Here is a 14,090-nt window from a genome sequence, read left to right on the forward strand (position 1 = left end):
ATCAATGAAATCAACACCATCTGATAACTGTTGAAATCACTGAAGCAGTACCCTTGGAACATGCTCCACATCAAGACCCTAGGATGACACCCAATGGCTGTTCCGCATCCCTACATACTGATGCAGTCAGGCTATCGGGAGTAGTCCTTTCCCCTTCTCTACTCCTTCCCTCCAGCTACGGGAAATTTAAAAAAAAAAAAATGGAAGCAGTTGTCTCATCCACTTTCCCCCATTCCTTCACAGTTCCAACCCTAATCAATGGTCCACATGAGTGTCTGTCCTTCCCAGCCATGCAAATATCATCAAAAAGATTTATTTTAATTAGAAAATACATTTTTGAAAAAAAATACATACATGTCAACCAGACCACTGACTTTCAAAGTTAGGTATGGGAAGAGAGTAGCTGAGTAAATCCAAAGGGATTTCCTTTGTAATTCTGAAATAGCTCTGTATCATCTTTACGGTAACAAGCACATAATAGATACAAATGACAAAACTGAATAAGGATAGAGAAACATGAATAAATAATCACAGATAAAAACTACAGAAGTCTGAGTAAGGTTTGTAAGCTGCACTAATGCCAATTTCCTAATTTTGAAACCACACCACAGTTATGTAAGATATTACTTCTTAGGCAAGTTCAGTGGAGCCTAGGGGAGTTTTCTCTGCACTCTTTTTGCAAGTTCCTATGAGTCTACAGCTTTTAAAGAAATGTTTAAAAATACTGTACAAGACAATTTACAATTCTCTAAATATGCTGCTACATTTTTAAATGTTTTATGATACGACCCTCAGTTTTGACACTCCTCCTGTATCTCTGCGCTTGTTGTTGATGTGTTGTATTCGTAAATACTACACAGTTTTCAATAAAAGGCACCTTAAGGATGTAATGCAAAAAAAGAAACCTCTGGTTTCACTACACATGCATCACAAGTAAGTACAATTTAAACTACCAAAACAACATTGTCCACCAAAACATCCAAGAACATGGAATAATCCAAGTTCTATATAAAGAAAAACAACAACAACAAAAAATCACGGGGACTTGGCATTTGACTTAGCATTAAAGACAGTGCTTGAGACCTCTACATGCACCACAATGGAGTGCCTGATTCAAGTCTTGGATAGTCTTCCAATTAAGCTTACTGCTAAAACACACCTTGGGATGGCAGCAAGTGGCTCAAGTTCTTGGCTCTCTACCATCGTTGTGACTGAGAGCTTCTGGCTTTCTCGTTCTATCTCTGTTTCCCTGTCTCCCTCCTTGCTTCCTTGTCTCTCTGCCTGGGAAAAACACAGCAGGATGGTCCAAGTATTTGGGTCCCTGTGACCCAATGAAAAACCCAGATGAAGTTCCTGGCTCCTGCCTTCAATCTAGCCCAGTTCTGTTCATTGCAGCTATTTGGAAAATGAATCAATGAATAAAAGCACTCTCATTCTCTGCCTCTCTCTTGTAACATTTCCGAATAAATCTTAAAGGGAAAAAAAGACAAGGCAGATCATTTTTTACAAGCCAAGATAACATGGACAAATCATTAGAAATTAACAAACTCACATTTTTAACAGAACATTACCTATGAAATCAAAGAGAGAAAGTAGTGGAGCTTCCCACATCATAGGGCCAAGTGACTAAACAGGTTAGTTCATCCGGAGACACAGCAGCCACAGTGTTTCCCCAAGAACGTTGAAAAATACAGATAATTTGGCTTAACAAAGTGAAAGTCATGGGGAGGGGAATGGTTGGTATTACGGAGGGGCCTGGGGATGTAGAGTTTCTCACAAGTAGGCATACCTGGATTCTGCCCTGAAGAATTTACACATAAACATGATGTCACATGACTCTTAAGATGATCTTGCTGGGGTTTCCACCTTTTGCCAGCAGTAGTGTCCTCTTTGGCACAAATACAAGAGCCCAGGGAAGCTGTGATGGATGAGCTTAAACGACATTTCTCAAGAAAATGTTTGTAGCAGTAAAGCTTTGATGATCTAAGCTCACTTCCAGCTAATGATGGCCATGGGACAGTTATGATCAACACTTTACAAACAGAATTAATCACATGGAGGTTATAAGAAAGCTGACATAAACTTTCCCAAAACGGACATGGTAAGCTGGCACATATTCCTGCTAGGACCACATATGTGCCATGATGTGGCTAGGGATCTTTTAAATAGAACAGAGACCAAAACAGGAGGAGGCTTGTATCCCAACCCTGAAGACTCACATCCTCACCAAGGACTATCAGTATGGGCACCAGGGACTACATCCCAACAGACAAGGAGAACATGGGGAATTGGAGTGCCTTCGGAGGCAGAGAACTCCGAGATCACAAAGCCCCATTTGGATCTACCACATGGGATGGAAGAGACCCAAATCCTACCTCGCAGTATCCAAGGGCATCAGAACAATAGCCAGGAGCCCTGAGGGATCTGCAGAAACAGAAGAACAGCAAACTTCCTTTGGGACTAGGGAGAGGAGCTCCTTCTGGTCCTTGCTTAGCTCCAGCTTTGGATCCCCACCCTCTCTTGCAATGACCATCAGGATCGCCCCAGAGCTCCCCCCTCCAAAAAAAAAATAGAATAGTCAAAGAAAATCAAGGAAAGCTTAAAACCAAACAGGAAACGATCAACGGGGATCCACATATGCCTTACTAGATAGGACACAAAGATTAGTTAATCCTCACTAGGGTATGGAAGATTTCTCTGCACACCCCTCCTAAAACTGTTCTGCACCTCAACTGTTGACAAATGCCTTGTTAGATTTATAAGCCAGTTTAGATTATCCTAAAATCTACCAAGTTCAGCAAAAGTACGTGTCAACACAATAAACTGCTAAATACTAAAATGAAAACAGAAACAAGACAGCTGAATAGTACCCTATAGCCACTTTAAGATGTATAGCAGCCGGTTCTGTGTACAAACAAAAATTGAAGGGTCAATGAAATAGTCACAAGATGTGGTTAAGGATTTGCGCTGTTATAACGTATTGATTACTCAATACCATGCCAATTAACTCCATAATGTTGTAAATCGTTGTTAATGTTGTGCTGGGGCTTCCAATTGAATGGGATGATATTCTGCCAGCTCTACCTTCAGACCAGAGAAGGTCTCCCCAAGAAACTGTTGAAATTATCTGGACAATAAGATGCTGGACTCTATGCTTGGTATATGGTTGCAACAAAAGAATCCTGACTTAGTTTGAACTGTAATACTGCAACTAGGTGGAGGAATCCACCATGGGGGAGGACACGGGGAGGGGATGGGGGAATCCCAGAACCTATAAAACTGTGTCACATAATGCAATGAAATTAATAAAAAAAAGAATCAGAGATCACAAAGTAGAAATATAAAGAAGGATGGAACCATCCTGAAGACTAAATCCCTCACCTTCGTGTTGTTTGTGAAAGACATAAACTTTACTCATTATTTCTGTAATTCACAGTACAGAGGCTTTCTTGTTCATTGAGAGAATATTGTTCATTGAGAGTTTTCTGTTACATGGGCCTAGATCTATCACCAATTTTATAGCATTCCTGTAATAGTTAATCATATACATGCTATGAATTCATTCATGACAAAATATACCCTGGGCTAGATGCTGATTTTTTTCATGAAAATGTAAATAGTTCAGGATATTAGCATAATATATCAATCGTTAAACAAATCAATAAACTCTTACTACCCATTCAGAACACTTCAAGATAACCTACATAACATATACATTTATAGATATTGATTTTGATGACCATATTTTGAACTACAGAACATGCATATATCCTCATAAAATGTCTCACTATAATTCAACAGATCTACATAAATACAAATGAATATTACAATCCTTGGCTTCATACATCTTTTGACAAAATTAAAACTATTTAACTAAAATCATCAAATGTCAACATAGATAACACAAGCCAACACAAAGAACTTAAAATATATTCACACGTAAATGTTTTTCACATATAAATCACATTCAGACTGCACTGCAATAATTCCTTAACTTTCAAACTTTTCAGCTGCTGTTACATATTTTCTCCTCCATACTGGTCTAATTTTTAAAATTATGACTGCAATTAGTCAACTCAGTATGATCCTTCCTCTAACCAACCGCCATTCAGAACAAGAAAATTCCTGCAGCTAATTGACACCCAAGAATATGGGCACTTAGCAAACAGATGAAAGGAAAGAAAAATTCAGAAGAGAAAGATCAAGAGAAAAGTGCTTCTGAATTTCTGCAGGCCAGCATTTACTTCTCTCCATAAAACAAGCATTGTGCTCATTATATCCCAGGACTCATCTTGCCTTCAGCTTACAGTAAACTGGCAATTGCCTTATCACTTCTTCCCAAATTAAGGATCAAAGCTTAAGCATATTCTTTCCCATCTCTATTATATTATGATTAAAATTACCACCTGCCTCATCTCATACAATTACTTCTGCTAGGAAAAAGAAAGAAACCCCTAAAGTAGACATAGTTACCCAGCAAAAAAAAGAGTTGTAGGGGATTATCGGTCATAGCATTTAGCTGATACCAGACTTCAGAACACAACATTTAAAAATGTAACAGTATCCTGAAAATAATATTCTGGTAAATATTTTAACTTTACTAATTATTTATCATGATCAACTTATACTTTATTTACCAAGCATCTTTACATCTTTAAGTATATTTTTAGGTCACATGCCACTCAATGAAGGGAGTCCCATCCCATTTCACTCTTACGCATGCAGAAAGCAAAGATCACAGAGGGTGATTCATATGTCCTGGAATTCAAGTATCATTTTCTTACCCTTTACGTTAGAGCCACTCAGCAATATGTTTTCTATGTTCTTCCTATTTCACATGCGATGAAGGTAAATTCAGAATCCAAGCTATTCTAATCACATCAAAATCAGTCAAGTTTTACAAGTTAGTCATCATGACTAAAACAATGTCAAGCATTAATAATAAATCAATGAGCAAAAGTGATACAAAAATAAATTTGATGCAATTTTCATGTTTGCCAAGGAACTTGGCTTCTGTTGCCCTAAACACAAAACTTAATAGAGCTTTTTTTGAATATTAGAAGCAAAATAACCCTGGGTTCAAAAAAGTGGTGAATGTGTAATGATGAGCAGATTCCACTGCAAGAAGAGAATCTACTCCTTATTTTTAAATAATAATATGCTTCCTTTCTAATGAAAGTTATATGGTAGAAGCAATTCTCTCCAAAGAACACACTTTCATGTTCTCCTTTAACACCTGTAAATTTATAATCAGGGTTTAATGCATGCTTTTAAATAACATCAGTATGATACACTTCTCAGTCTAAAACCTCAGCACTTTTCACGGGGACCATATTATCAACTCAGTGACTACCTCAGACCCTGCTTGGTCAGAGTTGAAAGGAATCCTCTAAGAAGGTACAAAATGCAGTTATTCTCAGGAGGTGCTGCAGCAAGCACTAGAGCCTAAAGTAAAGCAAAATGTTCCATCAGGTCATGCTAAGTGACTTTGAAGTGGAGTTGGGGTCAACGACTCTTGACCATTATTGTAGAGAATTCAGGCGGGACTCTGACACTGATATAGATCTCAGCTGCAAAGGGCAAATGAACCTAGTGGTATAAGGACCAGGTCACGCACTTCTTGTAATCTTCAGACTCTTCCTGCTTTCTAAAAATTACTGACATTTTGATTTTCCTTCAGAGCTCACAAGTTGGCCAGGTGCTGAGAAGAAAGCATACCACTCCATTCTGATTTAAAACTTCCGTGCTGTGAAAATTACTTTTTTGGTGTGGTCACTGGCATACCAAATCCAAATTATTTTTTCAGTTCTGATTAGATAACAACATACAAAGTGTTTTTATTTCTACGTAAGTAGAGCTCTCTGCTGTAATAGAAGCCTGACCTCACTAAATCTCTTCTTCCACTTTTGGGCACACATATTAAGATCGGATTTCTCCAAATTGGCTTTTCCTTCAAAGAGTATGTCTTTGATCTGCATAGAGTACAGTGGTATCCAGTGAAGAACTACTTTGCTGACAGAACTATTTACTTCAGCTCTCCTTCAGATCATATCAAACTCCTGGTTACTACTTCTATTCACAGTGCACCCATCTGAGTATCATTCCAGACATCATTAGCTTAAGGTGATATTAGGAAATGAAATCAGCATATGAGACAGCTATTTGCACCACTATGTTGATATCAGCTCAACTCACAACAGATATGAAAGCAACCCAGATGTCCATCAACTGAGGACTGGATAAAGCAAATTCCGTGTTGGGGCCAGCACGATGGGGTCAACTGAATAAGCCTCCACTTAGAAGCACTGTAATCCCTTATGGCCATCAGTTGCTGTCCAGCTGCTTCACTTCTGTTCCAGCTCCCTGTTTTTTGCCTGGGAAGCAGCAGAGGATGGCTTAATTCCTTAGGACTCTACACCCACTTGGGAAACCCAGATGAAGCTCCTGGTTCCTGGCTTCAAATCAGCTCAGCTCCGGCCATTAGGGGAATAAATCAATTGATGGTAGACTTTCTCTTTTTATCTCGCCTTTTGTCTATCAAGTTTGCCTTTCACACTTGATCTTAGCCAAAAGGCTGAGAAGCGATTATAAAGTGTGCCTTTCAAATAAAAATAATAAATTAGTCTTTTAAAAAAAGAAAATGCAGTGTATATGTGTGTGTATTATGAATTACTACCCATCTGTAAAGAAAAGAACAAAATCCTATCATTTGGGAGAAGAAAATGAATGCAGCTGGAAGCTATTGTGCTCAGTGAAGTAAACCAGTACTAAAAAAAAGAAATATCAGCTTTTTTCTGACATGCATCAGTTAGTATAGAATAAAAAATGTATAGGAATGAAGTGGTCAGTTTGGGCTATGATTGTCATTTCTAGTCCATGTTTAGATGCCATTGGGACTGTGGTTTTCCTATCTTTTACTTAAGCATGTGAATATAGGGTAGATTAAAACAATGTCTGCAAAAACTGATGAACAGAGGAGAGGTGAAAGATATTGAGCAGGAACAAGGGCGTGGGAGACTGTGCCTATGAAATGTATAAGATCTATTCTCTATAATATTAGTAAAAAAAATTAAGAAAGATATTAAACTGCAAGGTACAATTTAAAAAAAAAAAACGGAAGGCCATTGACCAAATGATCATTTGTTCACTCAACCACAGAAAGTATATACTACCAGCCAGGTCTAATTCTACAAATTGGTATTACAACAGTGAATTAACAACATGGGCACAACGCTCACCCACAGGTACAAAGCATTTAATGAAGAATATACAAAGAAAAGAAAGAGAACTATATTACAGTGAATTAGCACCATCAGAACAGGGAAATTGAAGGTGGTAGACAAGCAGGATAGACCACTGCCCGTCCTACAGGTAAAGAGAAGACAGGAAAGGCACACAACATCTCGCTCAGCAACATCTCACAGCATGCACTGTAACTTACAAGATAGAAGCAAAGAAGGCATAAAGCAGAGGATGTGGACTATTTAAGGACATAACTAAAATATGTTACTAAAACAGGATAATATGCTGGCAAACTTCCAAGCTGACACCCTTTAACTATTACTGAATAACTATGTTATGAAATAGGAAAATTATTTTATATTAACAAAATTAAATTCAAGAAATATTTCATTTATTAGTCCATTCCTATCTGAAAGCCATTCTTTTGATAAAAGCCAGAAAAATACCTGCCTTAATCTGCCTTGTGTTTTATTCAGTGACTTTTTTTTGATACATGCAAAATAAAAAAGGAAAATATTTAATGCTCAAAAAATGTGTATGCAAAAAATAGATATTTTAGTTTTGATATCCACTGTTCCTTACAAAATTATCTCAATATATGCCAACTGTCCCTGTACCTACCTTGGTAGCTTAGACAATACAGAGTGAGAGGATGGGTGCTAAGATGAGGAACAAAAAACGGACAGGAAGGCCACACTGTGGCATAGCAAATTAAGCCTCCACCTGAAACACCAGTATCACATATGGCGCTGGTTCAAGTCCCAGCAGCTCTATTTCTGATCCCACTCCCTGCTGGTGTGCCTTGAATAGCAGCAGATGGCCCCAGAACTTGGTTTGGACACCTGGAAGATGCAGACAGAGTTCCAAACTCCAAGGAGGAGATGCAGAGAAAAAGATCTTCCACCCACTGCTTCACTCCCCAAATGGCCGGAGCTGAGCCAATCTGAAGCCAGGAGCTTCTTTGGGGTCTCCCAAATGGCTGTAGGATTCCAAGGCTTTGGGCCATCCTCTACTGCTCTCCTAGACCACGAGCAAGTAGCTGGATGAGAAGTGGAGCAGCTGGAATATGAACCAACTCCCATATGGGATCCCAGTGGTTGCAAGGTGAGGATTTAGTTACTAGGCTATCACCCCAGGCCCAGAAGACCCCTCTTGGTCTCTGCATTTCCCATTCTGTCATTCTTTCAAACAAAACGCGTAATTTAAAAATAAGGTAAGTCTTACATTTCAGGCTTGAGTAATTGGTAGATATGGATACAATAAACAGAGTATAAAGACATGAATATTTTGAATGAAAAATCATAAATACAGCTTTATACATATTGAGCTTTGCATTTAAAAGGATATGGATGACATAAACGTGTCTGTGATCAGGAGCAAAGATCTGGAGTGACAAAGTTGTGGGACCTCAGCAGACAAAAGGCATCATGTGATGGACGAAACGCAGAGTTCACACAATAGAAATACAGGGGCTTACACTGGGGTAGAGTAGATTAAGCTGCTGCCTACAATGCCAGCATCCCTTATAGACACCATTTGGTGCCCAGCTACTCTACTTCCAATCCAGCTTCCTGATAATGCCTCTGGGAAAACAGTGGAGGATGGTCTGAGTACTCGGATCCTTTTTCTCCCATAGGAGACCAGACAGAAACTCCTGGCTTCAGACTAGCACAGCCCTGGCTATTGTGGCCCTTTAGGGGTAAACCAGGAGATGGAAGATACCTCTCTGTCTCTTTCTCCTTTTCTGTCTGTCTGTAGCTCTGCCTTTCAAACAAATAAAGCTTTAATAAAGAAAAACAGTACATAAAAGAGCCCAGAGAAGAACTGTGAAAAATATCTTTTTTAGATGACCAGAAAGATTGTTATCCGAATTAGCAGAATAGAAGGAAATCAATATCATGGCATCAAGGAGCCAAGAAATGATCCAAAATGCACCATGTTTCACAGAATGAAGAATAAAAATAGGGCTATCAAACTGTCAAGTCACTTGTGAACTTGTAGAAAATTTGAGTAAACCAACAGTAATTCCAGCTAAACACATTACCATTTGCATAAACTTGATCAAATCTGTTTCTTCATCTATAAAACAGAAAGATGCCAACCTTGCCCACTTCATGCTTTGCTATGAGTTCTAAATATCATAATCCATCTGAATGTGCCATACTCGGATGCACTTTAAACAGAGGAGCTGGGCCAGTGTGGCTGCAGCTGTGGTGTTCAGATGAGTCTTTACAAATGTCACATCTCCGTTCCATCCATATGGCAAGCTCACATGCACTGGCTAATACGATCTGCCAGCAGAAGGCACTCACTGGTAAGCAAAACTGTGAGAAACAATATCAGAGTTCAACATCTTCTCTAGCCCTTGTTACTGCTTGCACACACACGTGTTTCAAAACAACCCCTTCCTAAGCCTCAAGTGACTGCTAGGAGAGTTCCATGGCTGATGCTTGCTGGCATACAGAGAAACTAACTGTTTTGTTTTAACAGCACAAAGATTTTGGAGTTATGACCACATCAGCTATCTGCAATGTCAACCACAGGGAAAAGGGGGCATCACAGTGGTAGTCACATATACAAATGGATTGATCTTACAGTACAAAGTAATTCCCTAACCCTCCATACTTGATTTAAATTCTACAAACACAGAAGGTGAAAAAGAATAATATACAAAACCAAATAAAGTGACATTGTTTGGGGAAGTTAAGAGACAATATATCAATGAGAAGAAATTGCTTCCTCCTCATCGTTATTACATAGTATTACTTGCACCTAATTCTATTGTTATTACATATTGCTACCTGTACTCAGTTGTTAGGAGGCATACTCAGGCCACAGACACGCTGTCCAAGCGAGACACTATTATTAAGAAGAAACTACAAAACCCCGAGAATGAGCCATTTACAAATATGCCAGGTTTTTCCTTAGAGTCCTGAAGGCCGGGAAGGCCAAAGGGTAGCTCTGGGCTTTCTGGATAGGGCCCATAATGCTGCCTCCTCCAGGGAGGCCATCCTCTCTACTCCTCCAGCAGAAGGGACAAAAGCTGCAGGCAGCCTCTTTTATGAGGGCTGCAATCTCATTCACAATGGAGATTTCATGGCCTAATTGCCACTTAAGAACCTGTCACATTGGCCATACCAGAATGTGAAGCCAACACCTTCTAACCACAGCAAACCAGTGACCAGGCACAGACTCAAGGAAGAAGAAATGTTTTCCTCTTCAAGTGTTAACAATAAGCCTAACTGTAGCCAAACAAATTACCGTTCAATTATGCCTAAATGGAACATGTGTCTTGGAACATGGCAATTACTCAGCACCTAGGCCAGAAGTGGAACACGGGGCACAGCCAGTGAGGCGAGAGGGCTCAGCAGACCAGACTTGTCACCAAGAACACTGGAGAGTTCTCCAGACTTCCTTCTTCAGGCCTTTGTGCTCATTAGTTCTGACAAACCATGAAAGAGAATTATAACTGCTTCAATCCCAGTGGAGTTGAAAGTGAAATCCATGAAATAAACACCAAAAAAAAAAAAAAAAAAAAAAATCTACCTACTTGTAACCCTTTTTTAAAAGTGGTGGGGATACAGCGAGGCACAAAAATCCATGTCCACATAAATATTTGGCCATCTTACAAGGCAAATAGGCAAATCGGTGTAATGTGAAAAGTACCATTTTTGCTCTAAAATGTTTTTCACTAACTTATAAATAGAGTCCAGGATGTAACAATGAAGAGTATATACTAACTTTCTTTGAGAATATGTACCGCAAATTTTGGAAACAAGTTCAGAAGTTCAGAATGGTTTGTGTTAAATATAATCACCTTATTAAGTAAGAGGAGAAAGTGGCTGTTGCCTTGCAGTTCTTACTGTAAGGAGTTATTCAAATATCCCACCCTGGATCCAGCGCCATTTCCTCTTCCTCACAGCTCACAGGTTCACACCACTCTAGCCATCCACCAATCAGATGTAACCCAGCATTTCACCTGAGAATCCCACCCCAATCTCCCAACCTCGCCCACTCACCAATCATCCCTAGGCATTCACCTGCAGGCACCAATCCCCTGGGGCCTGCCCTCACTCCCTGCCAATCCCGCCCCCCACACCGTGCGGGTCTACCTGAACAGAAGGGGCCCCAGGTGTCTCCATCTCCCCTTTTTTCTCCCCGCTGATCTCCAACCACCTGTTCCTGCCCCACTGGAATAAACCTCCTAAGATACCTCGTTGCATCTGGTGTTTTCAGCTCACGGTAACGAACCAGGTTGCAGGAATCAGCTGCACGTAATAATATCATAATAATATCGTAATATCATATGAACTAGAACTCTTACCTTTTTTAAATAACTAACACTTACAAGTTCTTTTTTTCTTCAGAATTCCCTAATAAATTGAAACTGCATGTAACTACCAGGGCAATGTCGCCTCGGTTGCTTTTGCATTTTCAAACCTCAAGTGATCCATTTCCACCACCCCCAATGCTGCCTACTGCCAGTCACTAGTGACATCTTTGTTTTTCATTTAACTTTTACCTCAGAAATTGTCGTTTTCATCTGCAGTGGTTAAGCTTAAGACGCTGGAACTATGAAAATCAGGATGAAAATCCCCTTCACAAATGAATATTACTTCAACAGTGCAAAACTGAACTTTTAAAACACTATCTTCGTGGTGGAACTCCTCAGTAGAACTCTAAGTCCAGCAACTCTCGTGGCAAGCTAAGATCCTACAGCGTGAGGGAAGCAAACTAAAATCGAGGTTTCTGAAAGCGGCCTGTAGAAGTTCGCCTTTTTTTTTCTGCCTCCCTTTCAGACACCAGGGAAATGGCTGTAGTCTTTCATCAGGGTTGGTTCCAGAGTCTAACAAAGTGCTCAAGCCAGGCTTAAACTTCCCTAAAAAAATTCCTATTGACACGGATATAGTGAGAGGCTCCCTCAAGGAACACTGTAGCTAGCAAATCCCGAGGCTGGCCAACAGGAAAAGCAGGAAGTTTTAAATGCGTAATCACAGACACCGCATCCTTGTGCCCCTTCCAGTGGCCAGCGGTCCAGCCTCGGCCCAGCACCAGCACAGCACTCGGGGACGGGAGCCCAGGCACGTAGTCCGCGGGGCGTGACTCGCCCTTACAAATGACTGAGGTGGGCAGGAGGAAAGTTTTCTCGGAGCTTCCGCCCACTCCTGAAGACGGCCAACAAACCCCAAACTCGGTAAACTGCTGCACCCGTGCAGACACGCCCGGAGTCCGGCCGACGCCCAGCCCACCGAGAGTCCAACCCACAAGGGATAGGGCGGGGCCTGGACCGGGAGGGCGGGGCCTGGACCGGGAGGGCGGGGCCTGGACCGGGAGGGCGGGGCCTGGGCGCCGGAGGGCGGGGCCTGGACCCGGGAAGGGCGGGGCATCGCGCGGGAAGGCCCAGAAGCGGCCCGATCCGTAAGCCCGCTTTGGGGGACGGCGGGTATCCCGCTGCGGGTCGCTAGAGTGACTAGGACAGTACCTGCGCTGAAAGTCCACAGCGAAAGGCTTCAAATAAGGGTCCGTGTCCAGAAGTCGGGCCAGCTCCGGCACATCTGCCAGGGCCGCAGCCAGCGCCGCCTCGGATAAGTTGGCCGGCGCTGCGGGAGCCCCCGGAGCCGCCGGAGCCGCCATCTTCTTCCGCAGGCCCGCGTAGCCGAGGCCCGAGAGGCTCGAGCGGAGCCTGAGCGGGAGCCGCAGGGCGGCGAGGGCGGAGCTGGCGGGCGCCGCGGCGTGTCCGGGCGAGCTGGGGCGAGCCGCCGCGGCCCTTTATAGCCGCTGAGGAGCCGCGGGCGGGGAGGAGCGGGACCCCGGGTCGTCCCCGGACACACGTCCCGAGCGCAGAGGAGGCGCCCCGGCCTCTCCGCCCACTCACGCGGCTCGCACCTGGAGGCCGCGCGGGCCTGCCCTCTCCTCTGCCGGCGCGTAGCCTGGCTGCCCAGGCCACCCAAGGAGGCGGATCCCCGGCCGTCCTCGCTCAGCCTTGCCCTCCCGCCTCCGGGACTGTGACCGGGCCCTGTGTGCTGCTGTAAGTTCGCAGAATTTCTTGTTGGGGCAGTGCTTGCAACAAGTCTAAGATAATGCTGTTGGAAGTTAATGTCGTTCCCCAGGGCTCCGCATAAGTTTGTCACGCCCGTCAGTTTATCCAAGAGACGGGATTGTGGAATCCCATTGATACTCTGAGTCACAGGGGACTGAGAAGTGAAAGTAGCAAGAGAAATTTGCCGTACCTCCTACTGCCAGAAGCCCTTTCCATTCGTTTGCATTTGTAAGAAGTGTTAAACTGCCTTTGATGACACAAATGATACCTAGAGGATCCTGCCATTGGAAGTGAGGCTGTCCGGAATTAACTCATAAGGCAGGAAAGTTTTCTTGCTGTTGCCTTAATTCCCGCGTGGAAACGTCCTCTGTTCTCATGCTTATTAACTGCTGGCATCCACTTTTGTGAATACCAGACTGGATACCAAGAGCAATGGGCCCCACCACCCGAGAGGTTCCATGCTGTTTTTACCTGTCATTTAAAACCTACAAGTGAGATTTCCAGAGGCTGTGGAGAAAGTCGTAGACCAGTGAGTTTTAAAAAAGCCCAAGTGAAAGTTTTTAATACTTTAGTAAAGACTAGGAATAACACAGAAGCTCCACCGGGAAGATTGAAAGACCTGAATCAGCTTAAGGAATGCCTTATTTTTTTAATAAAGATGACAACACCGTTTGTAAAACACAACACACAAAAATACTTAAAAACACAGTCGCAGGACAACTAGTAAACCCATAGAACTGTATAGATTCCCTATTCTTCAGCTTCTTCAGAAATCCAAGCTCATATTGCCCGCATATTGGAGCCCCAT

The 14,090-nt window shown here is 42.2% G+C and overlaps 1 protein-coding gene across 1 annotated transcript in view; it reads right to left on the reverse strand.

Annotated features, from left to right (window-relative positions):
• GBE1 (1,4-alpha-glucan branching enzyme 1) overlaps nt 1–13,033 on the reverse strand; it is a 301,333-nt gene extending 288,300 nt beyond the window's left edge. The window contains exon 1 of the mRNA XM_058661769.1: nt 12,725–13,033. Coding sequence (XP_058517752.1) covers nt 12,725–12,876 — 152 coding nt within the window. The 5' untranslated portion in view covers nt 12,877–13,033. The remainder of the gene's footprint in view (nt 1–12,724) is intronic.
• Between the last annotated feature and the right edge of the window lie 1,057 nt (nt 13,034–14,090).

Source organism: Ochotona princeps, chromosome 3 (genome assembly GCF_030435755.1).
Source record: "Ochotona princeps isolate mOchPri1 chromosome 3, mOchPri1.hap1, whole genome shotgun sequence".
Classification (NCBI taxonomy): Eukaryota; Metazoa; Chordata; class Mammalia; order Lagomorpha; family Ochotonidae; genus Ochotona; species Ochotona princeps.